This window comes from Hemiscyllium ocellatum, chromosome 1, assembly GCF_020745735.1.
Source record: "Hemiscyllium ocellatum isolate sHemOce1 chromosome 1, sHemOce1.pat.X.cur, whole genome shotgun sequence".
In the NCBI taxonomy this organism is placed as follows: Eukaryota; Metazoa; Chordata; class Chondrichthyes; order Orectolobiformes; family Hemiscylliidae; genus Hemiscyllium; species Hemiscyllium ocellatum.
In genome coordinates this window covers 41,609,585-41,634,816 of record NC_083401.1, presented here as the reverse complement: position 1 = coordinate 41,634,816, position 25,232 = coordinate 41,609,585, and the positions used below count along the sequence as shown (strand labels likewise).

Here is a 25,232-nt window from a genome sequence, read left to right as displayed (position 1 = left end):
ACCCCCGAAACTCCTCCGGCAGGGAGTCCACCCGCCACGGACCCACCTAGCCCGGAACATTTGGCCCAGTTGATCCTGGTGGAAGACACTGCCGAGTACACGGCCTGGCACTCGCGCATCCTCCCCAGGTCAGCCGGGTCGGTGAAAGTGAGGAGCACGTTGTTGGCGTAGGCCGAGAGGACCACCCCTGTGCCCGGTTCTACTTTTTATTGGTTCCTCATTAATTGACCCAAACACAGGATTGCCATTCAATTAAGCAAAGTGAGTAGGCTTTTGAAGTTTGTGAACCAATCAGAGGCCTTAGAAATCAGAAACATTGAAACAAAAAAGGTAGGAAGAGGAGTATGGCTTTTGAGCCTACTCTGCTATTCAGTATGATCATGGGTGATCACCTTATGCAGTACCTTCCTCCCCAGTCATCCCAAGCCTTTAGTCCTATGAACTCTGTCTACCTCATACTTGAAAGCATAAAATGTTTTGTCCTCAATCATTTTCTGTGGCAGTAAATTCCACAAGCTTATCATTCTCTGAGTGAAAATATTTTTCCTCATCTCAGTGCTAATGGCCTACTATATATCCTTAGACTGTGATCTCTGGTTCAGGACATTCCAGTCATTCGGAACAACCTTCCTGCATTTACAGGCTGGTCCTGTTAGAATGTTATAGAATGAGATTCTCTTACCACACGTCATTCTTCTGAACTCTAGTGAGTATAGTCCTAACTGATCCAATTCCTCTTCATTCATCAGTCCTGCCATCATCCCAAGAGTTAGTCAAGTAAACTTTTGTTGGGCCCTCTCCATAAGTAAAACATCCTTTCTCATACAATATTCTGGTATAGTTTCACTAAGGTTTTGTACAATTTCAGTAAGACATCCCTGTTCCTGCACTCGAATATTCTCGCTATGAAGACCAACACACCATTTGCCTTCTTCACCGCCTGGTTCACCTGCAAAACATATTTTTTAAAATAAGTGTTCAGCCAGCCTGCCAATTTGCTGTGTGAGGGGTGGAACAGTGGTTCTTCCCGCATCCAGGAAAGATGGGAAGATCACCAGAACTGCTAATAGCTGTGACCCCACCCCTGCCATATTCTGCCACCTTCAGACATCTAAACTAATCTCGTAGCTTGACTGGTAAATCCCAGATGGACTCCCTTAATTGTCATCTATAGATTTTTACCAAGTTGTGATAGCTACTTGTCTAGTGCAGGTGGGTATCCTTGCATCATCTTTAATAGCCTAAGTGAAGGATGGAGCTGGAAACTGATAGGCTGGCAGCTCTAATCTCTTCAGTTCCTTGCTGTTGTGGTTTTCAAACTCCTGTCTAAGAACTTTACATGCTATACCATACCCTATGGTCTTTGTCGAAAAGTGTGGCACTGCAAAAGCACAGCAGGACAGGCAAATGGAGAGTCAACGCTTCACGCATAAGCCCTTCATCATGATTGTTGTGGGGGGAGAGCGGGAAAGGTAGCTGGGAAGGTGATAGGTAGCTGCAGGTGGGGTGGGGGGGGGGATCGGGGAGGTGATAGTGATAGGTTGGAGAAAAGGGTGAGAAAGGTGGAGAGGTGGGAAAGAAGATGGACAGGGAGGACAGTTCAACCTGTCCATCTTCTTCGAGCCCCGACCTGCATCTACCTATCGCCTTCCAAGCTACCTTCCCCACACCCCCCCCCTCCTATTTATCTTTCAGCCCCCTTCTCCCACCACCACCACATTCCTGATGAAGGGCTTTGCCCAAAATGTTAACTCTCCTGCTCCTTGGATGCTTCCTGACCTGCTGTGCTTTTCCAGAGCCACACGTTTTGACTCTGATCTCCAGCATTTACAGTCCTGTCTGTCTCCTGTGTGTCTTTGTCATGTCTGATGCCTGGGTTAATGTCAGGCATGCTGTTCTTACTTTAGCCTTGTCTAGAAGATTGATATAACTGAATGGTTTGCTATTTCAGAGGGCAGTGAAGAGTCAGCAATACTGTTCAAAGTATTTAATCTCATGTCAGCTGGACATGGCAAAGATGATAGATTTCCTTCTTTAAAGTTAGTGAACCAAATGGGTAGTTTGACAGTTTCATGGGCAGTGGTTACTGAGACTAGCTCTTTATTTCAACAAGTAAATTAAAACTCCCCAGTTCCTTCACGGAATTTGATTTTGACTCAAGATCATCTGTCTAGGCCTTTAGATTGTTGGTGCCAAAATCATTGTGCAGTCATACTAGTTGTCATCCTTGTATTACACGTAGTAAAGGCGGCTTTCATCTGGGATAGCAAACAATATATAATTTAAATTGTGGTAGTATATCTAATAATATACCAGCAATATGCAGAAATAAGCAGATAGAGTAAATTCAAAAGCATGCCTTAGTTATAATTTTGTTTTCTTTTGATGTTTGAAATAATGAAAAGTAACCCTGTGATATGTTTTTAAATGCCCTTACAATTTTTTTTTGCAGCTAGCAAAATCTGCAGGTAACTTCGCAAATGCAGATCTGGTGAAGGAGCTTGAACAGGATTTACGTGCTGAAACTTATGCAAATTATGTTAAAGTCCACAAAGAGTACGAAACCCAGAATCGTGTTATACTAGAACAAGAACAAATGCAATTGAAGGGCAACATCAGGTATAGGGTTCAAAGGGCCATGGAGTTTTACGAAAATGGCATAGAACAAAGGAGAATAAAGTAAGTAAGTTTATGGCAGTGCTGAATGGTTTTTGAAGTTAAAATTAAACTATGGAGTTACAGTACAATTTTTATTTATATACACAAGAAAGGCAGACATGGATAAATTATGAACTGTCATGAACCTGAAAAATGGTGTTGCAGAGTGAAAGGTGGGTAAATATACCCTGACTAACCTTGATTTGGAGATGCTGGTGTTGGACTGGGGTGTACAAAGTTAAAAATCATACAAGTAAAAAATGAGGTCTGCAGATGCTGGAGATCACAGCTGAAAATGTGTTGCTGGTCAAAGCACAGCAGGCCAGGCAGCATCTCAGGAATAGGGAATTTGACGTTTCGAGCATTCCTGATGAAGGGCTTATGCTCAACGTCGAATTCCCTATTCCTGAGATGCTGCCTGGCCTGCTGTGCTTTGACCAGCAACACATTTTCAGCTAAAAATCATACAACACCAGGTTATAGTCCAACACTTAATTGGAAGCACACTAGCTTTTGGAGCGACGCTCCTTCATCAGGTGATAGTGGAGGGTTCAATTCTAACACAGAATTTATAGCAAAAATTTACAGTGTGATGTAACTGAAATTATACATTGAAAAATTGATTGTCTGTTAAGCCTTTCGTCTGCTCGAATTTCACTTCTTTCATGTGTAAATCACAAAATCTTTTTTTAAAAAAGTTGCATTTTCAGGTTAGCTGTTAACAATGGTGATAGCTAGACAATATGTTAAAGATATTGGCCCCCTGTGTTCTCTGTCTATGCCCTGATGTTTAGATTGATTCTAACGTGAGATAACGGAGTTTTACATAAATTCATGCAGTTTTTGAGCTCAGAGTTGGGGAAACCGAGCAAAGGCTACGACAACGGATGAATGGGCACCGCACAACAATCAACAGACGGGAGGGTTCCCTCCCAGTTGGGGAACACTTCAGTGGTCCAGGACATTCAGCCTCAGACCTTCGGGTGACCACCCTCCAAGATGGACTTTGGGACAGGCAGCAGCGAAAAGTGGCTGAGCAGAGGCTGATAGCTAAGTTCGGTACCCATAGGGAGGGCCTCAACCGGGACCTTGGGTTCATGTCACATTACAGGTGACCACCATTGCACTATACACGCACACCGATATTCCTACACACACACACACACACACACACACACACACACATATTTTGTGGGGTGAATTTGTACTTGCAGGGTTACATTGTACTTTGCTCAAAAACTGCATGCATTCATGTAGAACTCTGAGCTCAAAAGCTGCATGAATTTATGTAAACTCCGTTATCTCACTTTTTAGATTAGAATCAATCTAAACATCAGGGCATAGACAGAGAACACAAGGGGCCAATATCTTTAACATATTGTCTAGCTATCACCATTGTTAACAGCTAACCTGAGAATGCAACTTTTTTAAAAAAAGGTTTTGTGATTTACACATGAAAGAAGTGAAATTATCACTGTATTTGAACAGATGAAAGGCTTAACAGACAATTAATTTTTCAATGTATAAATTCAGTTACATCACACTAAATTTTTGCGATAAATTCTGTCTTAGGATTGATCTCTCCACTGTCACCTGATGAAGGAGCGTTGCTCCGAAAGCTAGTGTGCTTCCAATTAAACCTGTTGGACTATAACCTGGTGTTGTGTGATTTTTAACTGACTAACCTTGATCAGTTTGCAGTAACCCGTTTTACGCAGTAAGAGAGGCAAAGGGGATAAGAGTCAAGGGATTGTTCAACACAACCTTATTGAATATTTTATCAAGGAAAAATAATGTCTATCAAAATCAATCATTCTCTTCAGAGGACTCTTCAGTAAACAATCTTAAATGTCAAATTGAATAGTCTCAAATCTACACTAGCTATATACTGCAGTTATGAATATTCATTACATCCTATCCACAGGTGCCTATCCCTGTATTTGATCTGTTTGTTTGAAAAGACCGGTCATACCCATTCAGTAAGGATGAGACAGGCTGTTCCTTGGTCTTTGAGGGTTGGCTGATGTTTCAGGATCTCTCGTTTAGGGCTGCTTCTCACCCAAGCGGTCTTCTCGGTCTGGTCAGTCTGATGTTCACCACATGGTATGAGGAACTGGAAATGCTGTGCCAGTGGAAGGTTCTATCTGGAGATGCCATTGAAGAAGATGCAAAAGAAAAGCCAGCTGGGAATCAAGGTTGCCCCTTTTTATTCTCCTCTTCACACCGTTCTTGAAGATTCTGTGACCTGTTTCCAATACTAGTATCAGGTGGGGGCATGAAGATCCAATGAAGTGACTAATTTCCATATTTGGAGTTTTCAGAAAATGGTTTTGAACCTTCAATTGTCAAATATTTCCTTGTCATGCTCTGCCTGTGTCCTCCTACTGAGCTTGGTGGCATCAAATCCATATATTCTTCTCACAAAGCAGGTTCACTGAATGTGTAAATCACATTTCATTCTGAAACAATGCGGCCATTAGCACCAGGCCAGGCAGTTCGAGGCCTGTCAGGTTTTGATGGGAAGTTACATATTCAAGGTTTGGCTGCGTGAATAATGTCTGTTCCAGCTCTACAGTTTGCAAATTGCAAAGCTTGGCTAGGTTTAAACTTGGCTTCCACATTTTGAGCTTTTATCCATGCTCATGGGAGACAATGTCACTATCTGTAATAATCCAGGAGGTCATGGATCACCTGACCAAAATGATATCAGAACTGCTGAGTTTAGAATCCGTACAGCTTAGGAGCAGACAATTTGGCCCATCAATCCTCCAAAGGTATCCCACCCAGACCCATCCCTCTACCCCATTACTGTGCATTTCCCATTGCTAATTCAGCTAGCCTGCACATCCTTGAGAAGACACTTTAGGGCAATTTAGCTTGGCCAAGACACCTAAGCTACACATCTTTGCACTATGGAAGAAAAACAGAGCATCCTTGGGGAAACCCACACAGACACAAGGAGAATGTGCAAACTGCATACAGACAGCTGCTGAAGGCTGGAATCAAACCCAGGCACAATGAGGCAGCAGTGCAACCGCTGAGCCACCATGTTACCCATGTATTTTTGCAGCCCTGAAGAAGGGTTACACCCAAAATGTTGACTTCTCCACCTCCTAATACTGCCTAGCTTGCTATGTTCTTCCAACCTCCTGCCTACCTACCCATGTATTTCTAGCATTTTTTATTTTACTTCAGATTTCCAACATGTACAGTATTTTGGTTCTTTACAGGAATTTACATCATTTTATAAAAATAATCTCCTTAAAATATGAATCTGTAGCCAAAACATTTTAAAGTAGGACTTTATTATATGAGAGTTTGGACCATATTGGAAAAATAGTGATCATTTACAAAATTCTCTTCTCAACCATTTTAATTTTAGTAGAGAAGTACATACCCATATTTCACAGCATGAAGTGAGTGATGAAGAAATGCACTAAGAGGACATTTATATCTGGAATGCCCTTCCTAATTGCAGTTGAGCTGCTCCTGAAATCTAAGAACTACAGCAGTTCAACAAAACAGCTCACTACCATCTTTTCCAGCGAATTCAGGGTTAGCCAACAGATGCTAGTGTAGCTAGACACACACTTATTAATGAATGAATAAAAATAAAGTTGATCTTTTTCACATAATGATAGAAATTGCAATTAGTTGAAGAGTTAGCAGTTTGGTGGCTAATAGCTTCCTATTCTATGAACAATAGATTCTATGAACATAGCTTTTCCGTATTCTAATGCAGTGCATTTGGTTGGTAAATCTAATCCCTTGTATGATATGGACACTTTTAGGCCAGAATTGTGGGGCAGAGTACTTTGTCATTTGTCTTATGAATTGCAATTTTCATTCCCCATCAGTTTGAAAAATATTTGAGCCACAGATTTCTGGCTATGCAAGCTGATTGCAAGGTCTGTGGGGCAAATGAATCTCGATGAATGTGGGGACCAACACTTCATGAGACTAAGAAAGAAACGGAACAATGGAGAATGAAATAGGGTGAATTAATTGTCATTTGAATACTGTACTTGGAGAGACATGGATTAAGGAATAATAAACCAGGATTTGTTAAGGGAAGTTAATTTACAAATATGATCAAAGTTTTGGTAATCAGGAGTGTTTGTGAGAATATGCATTTGATGTGATCAACATGGACAACATTGATTAGATCTTCATTGCAGACTGATCAAAAACGTAAGAGCCCATGTGGTCCAAAGCAAAATGGTATATTGGATCCAAAAGTGGTTGAGAGGCAGGAAACAGAGGGTGTTGTTAGAGAATGTTTCTGTGACTGGAGGTCTGTTTTACAAAGGCATCTGCAGGGCTTGGTGCTGGGGCCCTTGCTGGTTATGCCATTTATACATTTAATGATTTGCACTGCAATGTAGGGAGTTTGATCAAGATATTCACAGAAGACATTAAAATTGATAGGTTGGTACATAGTGAGGGGGAGAGCGGCAATCTATAGGAATATACCACTGAAATGGTCTGCTGGGCAGTGTACTGACAAATGGAATTCAACCTGGAAAAAGTATGAGGGAATGCACTTTGCAAGGAATAACAGGGAAAGAAATTACTCTGTGAGAGGTAGAGTAAAACTCTGGAAACTGCGAATCAAAGCAAATTTGGTGTTCATTGCCATAGATCCCTGCAGTTATCATAGGATACTTGGGTAGCTGAGGCACAGAATACAAGAGCGAGGAAGTTATGCTAAAATTATATAAAATGCTGGTTGGGCCACAACTGGGAATATTGTGTGCAATTCTAGTCACCACATTATAGGAAGCTTATAATTGCATAATGTTTGGTGCAGAGGAGATTTACTAGAACGTTGCCTGGAGGGTCTGAGCTATGAGGAAAGATTGGCTGGGTTGGGCTTGTTTTCCATGGAGCAGTTGAGAGGGGACCTGATAGAGGTGTGAAGATTATGAAGGGATAGATAGGGTGGATAATGTAATGATTGGAATTATGTCAGCCAGGTAGATCTCTTAGTTCCTTGATTGGAACTGTTAACCTTGTTAATCAGGGAATCCTAGCTGTCAGATATAACCAAGCATGTTGGGCTATGCTCACTCTTGGAGCTGGCTCTGTGCCAGCTGGGCCAGTCATGTTCTATGCATGCATAAATAAAGAGTGTCTTGGTGATAGGATACTGTCCTTCGTGGATTTTTTTCAGATAAGAAGGTACTTCTAATAGTAGGGTGGTCAATAATCAGGAGGCATAGATTTAAGGTAAGAGGTGGAAAGTAAGAGGAGAGTGAGGAGATTGTTCAGTTATGTTGCCAAGGTTTCCAGGGATGAGCTATGAACTGGAAAATGGAATCAGTGTGGTCAGTTCTTTGTTGGCCAGAGCAGACATGATCGGCCAAATGGTCTCCTTCTGTGTAACAAAGGTCTATGAACCTATTACCAACAGCTACTGTCAAAAATACAGGAGCTGTTGTTCAACTCAATAGAACAATCATCACTTGGTTCTACCTTATCCAGGAGGTAAAAACAATGACTGCAGATGCTGGAAACCAGATTCTGGATCAGTGGTGCTGGAAGAGCACAGCAGTTCAGGCAGCATCCAAAGTGCAGCGAAATCAACGTTTCGGGCAAAAGCCCTTCATCAGGGCTTTTGCCCGAAACATTGATTTCGCTGCATTTTGGATGCTGCCTGAACTGCTGTGCTCTTCCAGCACCACTGATCCAGAATCTACCTTATCCATCCATCCTTAACCAAAGCATTCCAACAATGTTTTCCTTTACTATTACCTCTATCACTATTCGTACAAGGGTCTATCTTAGACTCCCTTTTTTAAATTGAATCAGATACAAACATGAGATTAGATTCCACATGTATGCCAAAAACACCCACTTCTACCTGTTATTTCTCTTCTCACTTCCACTTCCTCTGTGTTTTCAGATTGCTTGCTTAACAGCCAGTCATAAATGAGCTATAATTTTCTTTAACTGAACATCAAAATTCACACTGGTTCCATCCTTCCACTGTGCCATTGTTTCATATTGAGCTGAATTTATTACAGTCTTGAAATCCTGTTCACTCTAAAGCTAAGCATCCGATCATATCCTCTTCATCTAAAGCTCACCCACTTCACCTCACAGTTAAAAATCACACAACACCAGGTTATAGTCCACAGGTTTATCTAGAAGTATAAGCTTTTGGTGCATTCTTCATCTTCAGACTAGCTACCTGATGAAGGAGCAGCACTGTGAAAGCTTGTACTTTGCCTCAGCTCATTTTCTGCAGAAAGACTTATACATGTCTTTAAGATAAAAACAATGACTGCAGATGCTGGAAACCAGATTCTGGATTAGTGGTGCTGGAAGAGCACAGCAGTTCAGGCAGCATCCATGTCTTTGTCAACCCGAGACTCCCATGCTGTCTGACCAATCATCAATATTTCATTGTCTGTAAACTGTGGCCCATCCAAAACTCTACTGCTCATAGCCTATTCTCCTCTTCCATACTTATCACCCCTGTCCTTGCTGACTTAATGTGATTCCTTGTTCCAAATGCTTCCAAAATAAAATTTACATCCCTGATTTAACTAAGGCCCTGTTCACCTCTAACTTTGTAATATTTCGATGACTGTCCCTACCAGCTTCCCTGTCTTTCCATTCCTCCTCTTCCAGTCTTAGTGTCATAAAGTCATAGAGATGTACAGCACAGAAACAGACCCTTCGGTCCAATTCATCCATGCTATTCATATACCCATCCAAACGCCTTTTAAATGTTGCAATTGTACAAGCCTCCACCACTTCCTCTGGCAGCTCATTCTATACAAGTACCACCCTCTGCGTGAAAAAGTTGCCCCTAAGTCTCTTTTATATCTTTTCCCTCTCACCCTAAGCCTTTGCCTTCTAGTTCTGGACTCCAGGGAAAAGACTTTATCTATTTAGCCTGTCCATGCCCCTCATGATTTTGTAAACTCTATATAAGGTCACCCCTCAGCCTCCGATGCTCCAGGGAAAACAGCCCCAGCCTGTTCAGCCTTTTCAGATAGCTTAAATCCACCAACTTGATTGCGTTTTTTGAAGAAGTAACAAAGAAGATTGATGAGGGCAGAGTAGTAGATGTGATCTATATGGACTTCAGTAAGGCATTCGACAAGGTTCCCATGGGAGACCGATTAGCAAGGTTAGACCTCATGGAGCCATTTGGATACAGAACTGGCTCAAAGGTAGAAGACAGAGGGTGGTGATGGAGAGTTGTTTTTCAGACTGGAGGCCTGTGACCAGTGGAGTGCCACAAGGATCGATGCTGGGCCCTCTACTCTTTGTCATTTTCATAAATGATTTGGATGCAAGCATAAGAGGTACAGTTAGTAAGATTGTAGATGACACCAAAATTGGAGGTGTAGTGGACAGCGAAGAGGGTTACCTCAGATTACAACAGGATCTGGACCAGATGGGCCAATGGGCTGAGAAGTGGCAGATGGAGTTTAATTCAGATAAATGTGAGGTGCTGCATTTTGGGAAAGCAAATCTTAGCAGGACTTATACACTTAATGGTAAGATCCTAGGGAGTGTTGCTGAACAAAGAGACGCTGGAGTGCAGGTTCATAGCTCCTTGAAAGTGGAGTTGCAGATAGATAGCATAGTGAAGAAGGCATTTGGTGTGCTTTCCTTTATTGGTCAGAGCATTGAGTACAGGAGTTGGGAGGTCATGTTGCGGCTGTACAGGACATTTGTTAGGCCACTGTTGGAATATCCCATGTAATTCTGGTCTCCTTGCTATCGGAAAGATGTTGTGAAACTTGAAAGGGTTCAGAAACGATTTAGAAGGATGTTGCCAGGGTTAGACGATCTGAGCTATGGGGAGAGGCTGAACAGGCTGGGGCTGTTTTCCCTGGCGCATCGGAAGCTGAGGTGTGACCTTATAGAGGTTTACAAATTATGAGGGGCATGGATAGGATAAATAGACAAAGTCTTTTCTCTGTGGTCGACGAGTCCAGAACTAGAGGGCATAGGCTTAGAGTGAGAGGGGAAAGATATAAAAGAGACCTCAGGGGCAACTTTTTCAAGCATAGGGTGGTGAGTGTATGGAATGAGCTGCCAGAAGATGTGGTGGAGGCTGGTACAATTGCAACATTTAAGAGGCATTTGGTTGGGTATATGAATAGGAAGGGTTTGGAGGGATATGGGCCGGGTGCTGGCAGGTGGGACTAGATTGGGTTGGGATATCTGGTCGGCATGGACGGGTTGGACCGAAGGATCTGTTTCCATGCTGGACAGCTCTATGACTCTATGATAACATCTTTCCGACAGGAAGGAGACTAGAATTGCACGCAGTATTCTAACAGTGGCCTAGCCAATGTCCTGTACAGCCGCAATATGATCTCCCAACTCCTATACGCAGTAGTCTGGCCAATAAAGGAAAGCATACCAAACGCCTTCTTCACTATCCTATCGACCTGTGACTCCACTTTCAAGGAGCTCTGAAGCTGCACTCCACGGTCTCTTTGTTCAGCAACACTCTCCAGGACCTTACCATTAAGTGTGTGAGTCCTGCAAAAATTTGCTTTCCCAAAATGCAGCACCTCGCATTTATCTTTTTCTCTATGAGCTCCAACTGCTTGTAATTCAGGGGCATTGGAATTGTCTTCCTAATCTCCATCAGCTCATCACCTTGAAAATTCTCAATTTGACCCATGATTTTGACGAGTTTTGAATCATTTTCTTTGATTTAGTCAAAATTGTTTAAGGTTAAGTTACGTAGATCAACTTGCACTTGTTTATGCATAACTGCTTTAAATTATCATTGGCATACTGTATGTGGTGTAAAGCTCTTCTACAATGGATACAAATTTCTATTCATGAAACCTGTTTTCGATAGCATTTCGAAAGGCCAATCAGCCCTTTAAAGTCCTTTAAGTGTAAGTTTTTTGATCATTTAGGCTACGAGATCTTCTGGAAGCCGAAGAAAAGGATTACATGAACCAACTGTCACTTTTGGGAGAAACACCTTTGGAGCGACAGGCAAAAATGAGACAGCACGTAAAAGACTTGAAGATAAAACGGGAGCAAGAACGACAAAAGTTGGTTGCAGAAAAACTTGATCAACAATTCAGGTAACTTTTTATACTGGTCTAAACTCTGGAATTGAGCAATTTATCCATGATTTTTATTAGGAAATCCAGCTTTTGTGCAAACTTGAAAATCCAATTAAAACACAATGAAATGAAGAGAATGGGATAAATGAGAATGCTAAAATTCAGAATAAATCATGGAGTTCATTGGTATTAATAATGCAACTGAGAGTTTCTAATGATGGGATACTGCAGTGACACATCTAATCTCTCCTTTAGAACATAGAAGGTATGATTAGGCAGTCAGCAGATGACACCAAAATTGGAGGTGTACTGGACAGCGAAGAGGGTGACCTCAGAGTACAACAGAACCTTGATCAGATGGGTCAATGGGCCAAGGAGTGACAGATGGAGTTTAATTTCGATAAATGTGAAATGCTTCATTTTGGAAAGACAAATTAAGGCAGGATTTATACACTTACTGGCAAGGTCCTGGGGAGGTTTGCTGAACAAAGAGACCTTGGAGTACAGGTTTCTTGGAGTCACAGGTAAACAGGATAGTGAAGAAGGCATTTGGTATGCTTTCCTTTATTGGTCAGTGTGTTGTGTATAGGAGTTGGCAGATCATGTTGCAGCTGCACGGGACATTGGTTAGGCTATTTAAAGTCACAGCGTCATTAGAGATATATCACACGAAAACAGACCTTTCAGTCCAACTCGTCCAGACTGACCAGATGTTCTAAACTAATCTAGTCCTATTTGCCAGCACTTGGCCCATATCCCTCTAAACCCTTCCTATTCATATACCCACCCAGATGCCTTTCAAATGCCTCTGGCAGTGCATTCCGTACACACACCAATCTCTGTGTGAAAATAATGTCCCTCAGGTCTCTTTTAAAAAACTACCCTCTCATCCTAAATCTATCCCCTCTAGTTTTGGGCTCCCTCTTCCCAGGGAAAAGGACAAGTCTATTTCACCTATCCATGCCCCTTACATTTTTATGAACCTCTATAAGGTCACCCCACAGCCTCCGACGATTCAGCCTATTCGGCCTGACCCTATAACTCAAATCCTCCAACCCTTGGCAACATCCTTGTAAATGTTTTATGAACCCTCTCAAGTTTCACAACATCCTTCTGATAGGAGGGAGACCAGAATTGCACACAATATTCCAAAGGTGGCCTCACCAATGTTCTGCACAGCTGCAACATGACTTCTCAACTCCTATAGTCAGTGCTCTGGCCAATACTCCCCAGGACCATGCCATTAAGTGTATAAGTCCTTCGGAAATACTGCATTCAATTCTGGTCTCCCTGCTACAGGACGAATGTTGTGAAACTTGAAAGGGTTCAGAAAAGATTTAGAAGGATGTTGCCATGGTTGGAGGGTTTGAGCTGTAGGGAGAGGCTGAATGGGCTGTGGCGATTTTCCAGAGCATAGGAGGCTGAGGGGTGACCCTATAGAGGTTAATAAAATTATGAGGGGCATAAACAGGGTAAATAGCTCAGTTCTTTTACTGAAGATAGGGGTGTCCAAAACTAGAGGGCATAGGTTTAGGGTGAAAGGTGGAAGGTTTAATAGGGACCAAAGGTGCAACTTTTTCATGCAGAGGGTGGTGCAGGTATGGAATGAGCTGCCAGAGGAAGTGGTTGGAGGCTGATACAATTACAACACTTAAAAGGCATCTAGATGGGCACATGAATAGGAAGGGTTTAGAGGGATAAGGAACAAGTGCTGGAAAATGAAACCAAATTAATTTAGGATATCCGGTCAGCATGGAAGAGTTGGACTGAAGGGTCTGTTTCCATGTAGGTCTATGATTCTCTGCTTTTAGATTCACTATTTTAAGCCATTTACCTAAAGATTTACATACTTAATTTTAATATGTGGCATGTCACTTGTGTCTAGAGCACCAACATTCCTGTCAGTACTTGAGTGTATGCTGGATACTTTACTGGCCAAAGGAAGAGATGCAAAGGCCAGGATTTTCACTTCTCAGTCGCGTAGCAGAAATTGGAAATTTCCCTGCTTGTTGTGTTGCATTGAGAGAAACTCTGCTAACTGGTGTGCGAGCAGATAAGGGTGTTGAATAGAGTTGGGCCTGCTGCCCCAAGACATCAGAAACAAGCATAGGGGCTGCCAAGTGTCTTTTGTGGTCTGTTTATAAGGTGCACATCAGTTCTTTGGCACTTCATTCCAGGTATTTTGCTACATTTTTGTTAAATTAGTTCCCATCCCTCACCCTTCATACCATCTCTCACCCGCACCCACTTCTATGCCACAATAAGGTAACCAATTCTGTGCACAGTACTCCAGGTATTTCACCAATGCCCTGTATAAATCAAGGAAAACCTCCCTACTTTAGTATTCACTTTATCTCACTATAAATGAAAGCATTCTACAGACTTTCCTTATTACATGCTGTATCTATGTACTAATGTTTGTACACCAAGAATCCTCTGCATTTCAGAACTCTGTAATCTCTCACCATTTAGAATAATGTGTTTCTTTTTTAGTATTCTTGCCAAAATGGGCATTTTTACACTTTCCCACAATATATTCCTTTTTCCAGATTTTTATCACTCACTTAACATATCTGTGTCTTTTTGTCCCTTTGTTATGTCCTCTTCACAATTTCTCTGTCTTTGTGTCATCAGCAACCATAGCTTCTGTTCCTTTAACCAAGGATGCTCCCCAGACCATGAGCTTGTATTTTCCGCAGTAATCTTTGATATGGCACTTCATTACATTTTTTCTGGAAATGTAAATACATCCATTGGTTCCCCTTTATCAATAATACATTAATTTATTGGAGTTCTTTGAAGAGGTAGAGTCAGGGAGGCATAAAAATGAACAGCACAGAAACAGACCTTTCAGTCCAACTCATGCATGCTGACCAGATATCCGAACTAATGTCGTCCCTTTTGCCAGCAGTTCACCAATATGCCTCTAAACCCTACCTATTCATGTACCCATCCAGATGCCTTTTAAATGTTGTAATTGTACCAGCCTCCACCACCTCCTCTAGCAGCTTATTCCATACACACACACCACCCTTTGCGTGAAAAAGTTGCACCTGAAGTCTCTTTTAAATCTTCCCCCTCTCACCCTAAACCTGTATCTTCTTGTTCCAGACTCCCCCAACTCAGGGAAAATACCTTGTCTATTTACCCTATTCATGCCTGTCATGATTTTATAAACCTATAAGGTCACCCCTCAGCTTCTGAGACTCCATGGAAAATAGCCCCAGCCTATTTAGCCTCTCCCTATAGCTCAAACCCTCCAACCTTGGCAACATCCTTCCTGTAGGAGGAAGAGCAGAATTGTGCACACTATTCTAAAAGTAGCTTAACCAATGTCCTGTATGGCCGCACAGTGACCTCCGAACTCTTATACTAAATGCCTTCTTCACTATTCTATCTACCTGCGACTCTATTTTCAAGGAACTATGAACCTGCACTCCAAGGTCTCTTTGTCCAGCAGCACTCCCCAGGATCTTACCATTAAGTGTATAAGTTCTGCCCTGATTTGCCCTACCAAAATGCAGCACCTCACATTTATGTACATTAAGCTCCATCTGCTTCTCCTCACCCTATTGGACCGTCTGATCAAGATCCCAATGTACTCTGAGGTAAGCTTCTTCACTGTCCACTATACCTCCAATTTTGGTGTCATCTGCATACTTACTATCTATGTTCACATCCAAGTCATTTATGTAAATGACAAAAACCAGTTGACCCAGCACCGAGACTTGTGGCACTCCACTGGTCACAGGCCTCCAGTCTGAAAAGCAACCCTCCACCCCAACTCTCTGCCTTCTACATTTGAGCCAGTTCTGTATCAAAATGGCTATTTCTCCCTGTATTCCATGTGATCTAACTTTGCTAAGCAGTCGACCATAACATGTGCTTCCTTCTTTTTCTTGACCAAAACCTTAATTTCTCCAGTCATCCATCATTCCCTAAACCACCAGCCTTGCCTTTTATTCTAACAGTAACATATTGTTTCTGAACTCTCGTTATCTTGCTTTTGAAGGCTTCCCATTTTTCAGCCGTCCCTTTACCTGCCAACATCAACCCCCAATCAACTTTTGAAAGTTCTTGCCTAATATTGTCAAAATTGGCCTTCCTCCAATTTAGAACTTTAACTCTTAGATCCTGTCTATCCTTTTCCATCACTAACACAATATGGACGCTGGCCCGAAAGTGCTCTTCCACTGACACTTCAGTCACTTGCCCTGCCTTATTTCCCAAGAGTAGGTCAAGTCTTGCACCCTTTGTACATACTGAATCAGAAAATTTTCTTGTACACACCTAACAAATTCCTCTCCATCTAAACCCTTAATACTATGACAGTCCCAGTCTATGTTTAGAAAGTTGAAATCTCCTACCATAACCACCTAATTATTCTTAGGACCTCCCCACAAATTTGTTTCTCAATTTCCTGCTGACTACTGAGGTGTCTGTAGTATAATCCCAATAAGGTGATCATCCCTTTCTTATTTCTCAGTTCCACCCAAATAATTTCCCTGGATGTATTCTCAGGAATATCCTCCCTACATATAGCCAAAATGTTATCCCTTTTAAAAAACGCCTCTCCCCCTCCTCTTGTGCCCCCCTTTCTTTCGATAGCATTTGTATCCTGGATCATTAAGCTGCCAGTCCTGTCCATCCCTGAGCCAAGTTCTGTAATAGCTATGATATCCCAGTCCCATGTTCCTAACCATGCCCTGAGTTCATCTGCCTTCCCTGTTAGGCCTCTTGCATTGAAATAAATGCAGTTTAATTTATCAGTCCTACCTTGTTCTTTGCTTTGTTCCTGCCTGTCCTGACTGCTTGTCTTTCACCTTTTCCCCAATTGTACCAGTCTCAGAATGATCTCTTCCCTCACTATCTCCCTAGATCTCCGCGCCCCCACCTTACTAGACTACTACTGTTGCAGGCAGTGTGTTCCACGCCCCTACTACTCTCTGAGTAAAGAAACTACCTCTGTCACCTGTCCAATATCTATCATCCCTAAATTTAAATCTATACCCTCATGCCAGCTGTCACCATCCGAGGAAAAAGGCTCTCACTGTCCACCTATCTAACCCTCTGATTATCTTCTATGTCTTAATTAAGTCACCTCTCAATCTTCTGTCTAACGAAAAAGCCTCAAGTCCCTCAGCCTTTCCTCATAAAATCTTCCCTCCATACCAGGTAACATTGACTCTATCCTTCGTATAATGCGGTGACGAGAACTATACGCAATACTCCAAGCGCATCAGAGTTTTGTACAGCTGCAGCATGACCTCATGGTTCCTATAATGCAGCAACCAGAACTTTACACAATACTCCAAGTGTGGCCTCATGGCTCCTAAACTGAATTTCTCTACTCATAAAAGCTAACACGCCATATGCCTCCTTAACAACCCTATCCACCTGGGTGGTAACTTTCAGGGATCAATGTACATAGACACTGAGATCTCTCTGCTCATCTACGCTACCAAGAATCTTACCATCTTACCTTAGCACTTTGCATTCCTGTTACTCCTTCCAAAATGAATCACCTCACACTTTTCTGCATTAAACTCCATTTGCCACCTCTCAGTGCAGCTCTGCACTTATCTATGTCCTTCTGTAACCTACAACATTCTTCAGCACTTTCCACAACTCTACCAACCTTAGTGTCATCCACAAATTTACTAACCCATCCTTCTATAGATTAGATTACTTACAATGTGGAAACAGGCCCTTCGGCCCAACAAGTCCACACCAACCCGCCGAAGCGCAACCCACCCATACCCCTAACCTAACACTACGGGCAATTTAGCATGGCCAATTCACCTGACCCACACATCTTTGGACTGTGGGAGGAAACCGGAGCACACCCACTCAGACACGGGGAGAAAGTGCAAACTCACAGTCAGTTGCCTGAGTCGGGAATTGAACCTGGGTCTCTGGCGCTGTGAGGCGGCAGTGCTAACCACTGTGCCACCGTGCCGCTGTATGTTCTCATGTAGGTCATTTATGAAAATGACAAACAGCAGTGGCCCCAAAACAGATCCTTGCAGTATACCACTAGAAACTGAACTCCAGGATGAACATTTCCCATCAACTACCACCCTCTGTCTTCTTTCAGCTAGCCAATTTCTGATACAAAACACTAAATCACCCTCAATCCCATGCCTCGGCATTTTATGCAATAGAGTCAAGATTAGAGTGGTGCTGGAAAAGCACAACAGGTCCGGCAGTATCGGAGAAGCAGGAAAATCAACATTTTAGGCAGGAGCCCTTGTGCAATAGCCTGCTATGGGGAACCTTAACAAATAGCCTACTAAAATCCATACACACCACATCAACCGCTTTACCCTCATTACCTTCTCAAAGAACTCCATAAGATTTGTAAGGCACTAACTACCCTTCACAAAACCGTGTTGACTATCCCAAATCAACTTATTCCTTTCCAGATGATTATAAATCCTATTTCTTAGAATCTTTTCCAACCTTACCCACAACCATAGTAAGGCTCACTGGTCTAGAATTACCAGGGTCTCTACTCCCCTTCATGAACAAGGAAACAACATTTGCTATCCTCCAGCCTTCTGGCACGATTCCTGTTGACAATGACGACATAAAGATCAAAGCCAAAGGCTCTGCAATCTCCTCCCTGGCTTCCCAGAAAATCCTAGGATAAATTCAATAAGGTCCATGGGAATTTATCTATTTTCACACTTTCCAGACTTGCTAACACCTCCTCCTGTGAACCTCAATCTTTCTAGTTTAGTAGTAGTACAAAATGATTGCACTTTTTACTTTGAGTGGAACTATATATCAGGTCAGTTGGATAACGACAAATTTACGTTACCACCCAAATAAAAATTCTACTTTGTAAGATTTTTTTATGACAAACCAGCAACTTCATTGTCACTCTTATTGATGCATGTCTAGATTTTTAAAACAAAATTGAATTCTTAGATTGACATAGAGGAACTTGAACTCATATAGCAGATTTTTCAGACATTACTTTACCCTGCCATCACAGACGTTGACTGGGAACACAGCACACTAATGTGAACACTTTGTGAAGCATTCATGGCTGGAGACAGGGCTTCTGCATAAGATGGCTGGCAGCCAATCTAATTGGTTGATAGCTGTGTTGTTCTAGCAAACACAGCAGGAATAGTGACCACTGCAGGACCAGAGGTAGTCCCCAGACAAAACCAGGTAACAGCAAGGGTCTTGCAGCAGGAACCAGAGGGATCACCCTTGGACAGTACATGGGTGGTAAAAGTAATGGGGTCAGGTTGAAAAGGGCAGGGATGGGGAGAACATCTGAAGGAGGGTGGGAAGATTTGGGAGGGGATCTTAATCAGAAAGTGGGCTCATGAGGTCCCTTTCATTCCTGATCTTCTCCCAGACCCAATCCATGATGTCTCGGCACTGGCGGCAAAATTATGGCCAGGCAGGAAGATCCCGTTTTTTTGCCAGTTGCAGCAAGAGTGAAGGCAGCTGGCCTACACCCTCCTCCACAGAAAAATTAAGACATTCCTGGGGCCAGTAGGTAGGCAGCAGGAAGGGAAGATTACATGTCCCCTGACTTGTATGCCCATACAATTCTGCCCATAGGCCCTGGATTATTACTCCACACATCTGAACTAGAGAATATGAACTATTTTCCTCTTGTTCAGAATGCAAAAGTACACAAACCAACTAGAATGCTATAGTTTTTTTTATTAAATATAAAGAATATATATTTATTTGTGATAGAAGTACAAAGGTATTAATTAAAACTAAAATACTAGCTTCCTAGCAAGTGTAGCTTAAGACAAATAAATGATAAGATTGGTTGTTCTTGTGAGAACAAGAAAGTTCAGCTTCTATGCTGTCTTCTCTTGTGTTTGCTTATGGTTCTCCTGAATGCTCTCATGGAATGTGCTGTTCTTTATATTTTCTTCTGCACAATTCACAGTGTCATCATCACATGAAATAGGATTGTTTTGGAACTCTGAACACCAAAAACTGATGAGATCTGCAGTTCTTGCTTTTTCTCTGCAGCCATTAACAGTGTTATTTCTTACTTGAGTTGGTTTTGCTGACACATCCCATCTTTTGATTTAGCAAAACTTGTTGTAAACAAATGCATGATCCTCTGTAAGAATCAAAGCCTAATAGTATTATCATTGGACTGTTCATTTGGAGACCCAGGTAATACTCTGATGGTCCATATTCAAATCCTGCAACGGCAGATAGTGGCATTTGAACTCAATAAAAATAATCTGGAATTAAGAGTCTAATGCTGACCAGGAATCCACCGTCAGGAAAAATCCTGCCATAGCATATAATGGAATTTGAATTCAATAAACGTAGAGTCATAGAGATGTATAGCACGGAAACAGACCCTTCAGTCCAACTCCTCCATGCCAACCAGATATTCCAACCCAATTTAGTCCCACCTGCCAGTACCCAGCCCATATCCCTCCAAACCCTTCCTATTCATATACCCATCCAGTTGCCTTTTAAATGTTGCAATTGTATCAGCCTCCACCACTTCCTCTGGCAACTGATTCCATACACATACCACCCTCTGAATGAAAATGTTGCCCCTTGGATCTCTTTTATATCTTTCCCCTCTCACCTTAAACCTATGCCCTCTAGTTCTGGACTCCCCCACCAGGGAAAAGACTTTGTCTATTTACCCCATCCATGCCCCTCATAATTTTGTAAATCTCTATACAAAAGTCTCCGACGCTCCAGGGAAAACAGCCCCAGCCTGTTCAGCCTCTCCCTATAGCTCAAATCCTCCAATCCTGACAACATCCTTGTAAATCTTTTCTGAACCCTTTCAAGTTTCACAACATCTTTCCGATAGGAAGGATCTGGAGTTAGGAGTCTAATGATGACTGTGAATCCAGTGTTGATTGTCGGAAAAACCCATCTGGTTCACTAATGTCCTTTAGGGAAGGAAACTGCCATCCTTACCTAATCTGGCCTACATGTGACTCCAGACCCACAACAATGTGGCTGACTCTTAACTGCCTTCTGGGCAATTAGCGATAGGTAATAAATGCTGGCTTAGCCAGAAATGCCCTCATCTTGTGGATAAATACAAAAGAAATTAGCTCGTTTTGCAAACTTCTGTTTTTTCTGAAGTTGGCCACACCAAGTAATTGGAGCTTCCGAGTCCATTCCATTCTTATAACAGTCTTTCAAAATATATATATGCATAACCTTTTCATTGGGAAGTCTGAAATCCTTCAATAGATTCAGTAAGATAACCACTGCAATATCATATTCAAACCATTTTTCTCAGAAAGTTTAGATTGTGTCATTATAGTACTCTGCTATTTCACCCATGACTGATTTCTGTCTGTATTTTAGGGAACAGTGTGAAGAGCTGCAGACAAAGCTGTCTCATCAGCGAGTGCTAGAGTTGGTCAAGGATAGAAAGGCGCAAATAGAGTTCAACAAGAAACTGCAGGATCAGCAAAAGGAAGAGGAACAGATCTTTGAGGAGTTGTGGGAGAAGGACCGACTTGCCAAAGAGGAGAGGGCAGAGAAAGAAATGAAAGAGCAACATGAGAAACAGCAAGAAGTCCTGGCTACAGTATTGGAACAAATGGCAGAAGCTAATGCTAAACGCATGGATCAGAAGCAGCTGATTAAAGAAGAGGCAAAGTTGATGGTAAGGAAAGAATATAAAATGACCGAGTAGTTTATCTTCCTTCTTTGTCTTGTTCTTAGCTCAATTATCTGAGATGCTAATTCTCTAATTTATTTTCTCATTCTCAAATTCTTTTGTTCTTCATGTCAATTTCTTTCTCTTCTTGTCCTGAAGGTGGTGGCTTAGGAATTTGGTTTTGGCACATTAGGATTGTGGGTTACAGTCCTTACATTGAATTATGAAGCCCTTATCTTGAAGGTCTTTGCTGCCAAATTCCGAGGCCAGTTGCTGTTTGCTGAATAAAATCACCAATACTGGGTGAACTTTGTTACCTCACCTTAATAATTTTCATTCAAGACAATTTGACTATTTGAAATATCCATTCCACGTGCATGGATTTCTGGCTTGATAACATGCAGAAGTGGGATCCATGGCCGTGCCTTTCCTTACCTAATCCAGATTCAGTGAATATTATTCTACTACGGCCTTGCTCCTGTAGCTAATTCAGTACAGAACAGGAGTTGAACCTTGGATCTTCTGGATCTATCTGACATTTGTATTCAGGGTAGTCTTGTGTATCCTGTAAAAGGCATTTTAAAATATTTTTAATATCTTGAGCCTAAAAGGAAGAATTTTTGTTAGATTTGCTTTATATTTTTCTTTCTGAGCTTTCATCCATTAATAAAGGAAAATGATTCTGCTAAGTATAGGAAATTCACCAATAAGAAACATTTCCACTCACTGTAAATCTGAAGAATTGTGCACAATTTACAGCACAGAAACAGACCAGTCAACTTTAAAAGTGAATATTGCTGTCCATAAACATCCTCATTCGTTGATGCTTGTTAAACCATTGTAAATTTCACACAACTATTATGAGAATGAGGTATATTTCAGTACTGAAAAAGAGACTTCGTAGAAAGTTTTTGTCTTCTTCAAACTACAGGACAGCTACATTCTGACAGCTAGGGAAGTCTGAATGCAAGTGTCACTTGAAAATGAAAATGAGTTCCTCGGCTGAATCTTAACAAAAACTGACTGACTATCATTTTTATCAATTCTTGCAAGATCCTAGCAAGCTTTCCTGTGCAATCATCCCAAACTTGCTGCATTAACTGGGTACCACATCGGTATGGCACCACATTCATCCAATTCTCCCATTCACCAAAGGCTTACCAGTTCTTTGTCTCATCTCATCTTACAATCCTCTCTAAAGTACTGCTGCCCCAATTTCACTGTAGCCCAGAATGTCGAACCATCACAAACAGGAGAGCCTTCAATACTACAAACCATTTGCTTTTCTTCACCAACCCTAAAAGTGAACAGAAATCAACTAAATAGAAGCTTTCAAGCACCAACAATTTTACAGTTATTGAATGATCACTGCACCAGCTGTCCTTTGCTGGAACCATGTGTCTGGCTTGTAGTACCTGACATTTCTGCACTCTATCTTGGAGAAGGTGTTCCTCCTGCTTAGTGCCTTCCTCTTCCTCCTTCTCAGAAAACTACTCCCATTCTCCAAGCTCATCAGCTTCCATCAAATCTTTTCTTTGCTTACTCTGTTGTGCAGAGCACAGGATTATATCGCACACTTTGTCTGAATTGAACTGTAAACCAACCTCCTCTCCATCTTTCCACCTTCCCCAAAATCCTACTACTAGCAGACAATCCAGTGGAATCTCAACTTCAATAGGCCTATCATCTGTTCTAGGCGAAAGTGAGGACTGGAGACGTTTGAGATTAGCGTCAAGAGTGTGGTGCTGGAAAAGCACAGCAGGTCAGGCAGCATCCGAGGAGCAGGAGAATCGACATTTCGGGCAAAAGCCTTTCATCGGGAATGACGAATCAGGAATGAAATAAGCCTATCATCTGCTCTGCTATGGCCCTGATGGAAGAATGAGCATGATTGTCATGCTCCACTTTGTTCAGTCATTAAGTTATGTAACAGAATCATCAGCCATGGGCACAGCCTCAGCAACCATCCTTATAAGGCATTTGACCCATTGAACACAGCAGGAACATTAAAGCTGTCAAGGATATAGTCATCATGGTAGACCCAGGATCTGGCACACTCTAAGAAAGTATAGAATGATAGAATTATACAGTACAGAAGTGGCTGTTCAGTCCATTGAGTCTTTAAATCTACAGTACATCCAGCACTTGGCCCATAGCCATGAATGTTTTGATGTTTCAAGTGTTCATTGAATTTTTTTTTAAAGGTTGTGAAGTTTCCCATCTCTACTATCCTCCCAGGCAGTGCATTCCAGAATCCACCGCCCTTTCAGTGAAAAACTCTTTCCTGAAATCCATTCTAAATGTCCAGCCTTTCACTTTAAAATTCTGTCCCCTTGTTACTGGCCCTCAGCTAAGGGGACCAGCTACTTTCCATCCACCCTGTCTATGCCCTTCATAATTTTATACACCTCTATCAGGCCCCCTCACAGTCTTCTCTGTTCCAAAGAAAACCATTCAAACTTATCCAGCCTCTCTTCATGGCTAAACACCTTCATCCTAGGCAACATATTCGTGCATCTCCTTTGCACCCCGTCCAATGCAATCACATCCTTCCTATAAAACATTGATCAGAACTGCACACATTACTCCAGCTGTGGTCTAACCAAAATCCTGTACATCTCCAACATAACCTGCCTGCTCTTATAATTTGTTCAAAGACTGGTAAAGGCAAGTGTCCCGTATGCTTTCTTCACTATCCTTATTAACATGACCTCCTGCTTTTGAGGATCTGTGGACAAGCATCCCACCATCCCTATTTTCCTCTGAGCTTCCACATCAGTCATTCATGAAGTAGTCTCTTGACTTGTTACTTCTTTCAAAGTGTATCACCTTATCAGGGTTAAACTCCATCTGTCACAGATCTGCCCATCTGACCAATCCATCTATATCTTCCTCACTTTCTTCCTCACTCACAAGACCAATCTTCAAATTATTGACAAACTTACTTATCATCCCCACAAATTTTCTTTTATACCAATTACAAACCATAAGGGACACTAGTACTGAACCCTGTGTATTATATTGGACACCAGTCTCCAGTCATACAAACAACCTTCTACCATCACCCTGTCTCCTATTACAAAGATAATTTGAATCCAACTTGCCACGTTACCCTGAATCCCATGTATTTTTATATTATTCATCCGTCTCCCATGTGAGACCTTGTTGAAGGCTTTGCTGAAATCCATATAAACTACATCAACTGCACTAATCTCAACTACACACTTATGTCACCTCCTCAAAATTCAATCAAATTTGCAATATTGTTAATTACAGATCACTTGATGGAATGAAACCGTTTCCTATTGATGAACTCAGCTACATTATGAAACGGGCCTGTCAACCTAATGTTCCCTTCATTGGAAATGCCTGCTATGTTGATGGATTCTGCTGCCCATCCTGCAGCATCCTCAGACCTTACCTCTGACAGGCAAGATGAAGTGATGTGACCTGGCACAAAGAGCATTTACTGAGTATCTCCAGCATTCTGTGTTTGTTTCAGATTTCCAGCATCCGCAGTATTTTGCCTTCAAGATGTTTGTGAATGCATGATTGAAAGATCCCACACAGCAATGTATGAGCATTGCATAAAGTTCAATGAAGCTGTCACCTCAGTGGCCATTGGGATAAAATTGCCACCCACAGTTTCAATTTGCAGGTTCTGCTCCAGCACCTGACATTATTTTGATAGTGTCTAAAGATATTGTCATCTCATGAAACACTGTGCCTTGCTCATTTGGAGGAAATGGAATCTAGCTCATTAGACTCTCGCTCTCCTGTGCGTCCTGTGCATCCTAATCGGAGCTTAAGCTGTGGCCTCTTCTTATGGAGGCTGTTTGGTATCTATTTGCTGCCGGTCCTGGATTTAATGTCGTATCTGTTGC

General features: G+C 41.9%; 1 protein-coding gene across 1 annotated transcript in view; it reads left to right on the top strand.

Annotated features, from left to right (window-relative positions):
- Positions 1 to 2,559: 2,559 nt before the first annotated feature.
- Positions 2,560 to 25,232, top strand: part of cfap53 (cilia and flagella associated protein 53) — a 41,350-nt gene continuing 18,677 nt past the window's right edge. Inside the window, exons 1-3 of the mRNA XM_060828970.1 lie at positions 2,560 to 2,679; positions 11,559 to 11,732; positions 21,051 to 21,354. Of these exons, the coding sequence (XP_060684953.1) occupies positions 2,597 to 2,679; positions 11,559 to 11,732; positions 21,051 to 21,354 (561 nt within the window). The 5' untranslated portion in view covers positions 2,560 to 2,596. The remainder of the gene's footprint in view (positions 2,680 to 11,558; positions 11,733 to 21,050; positions 21,355 to 25,232) is intronic.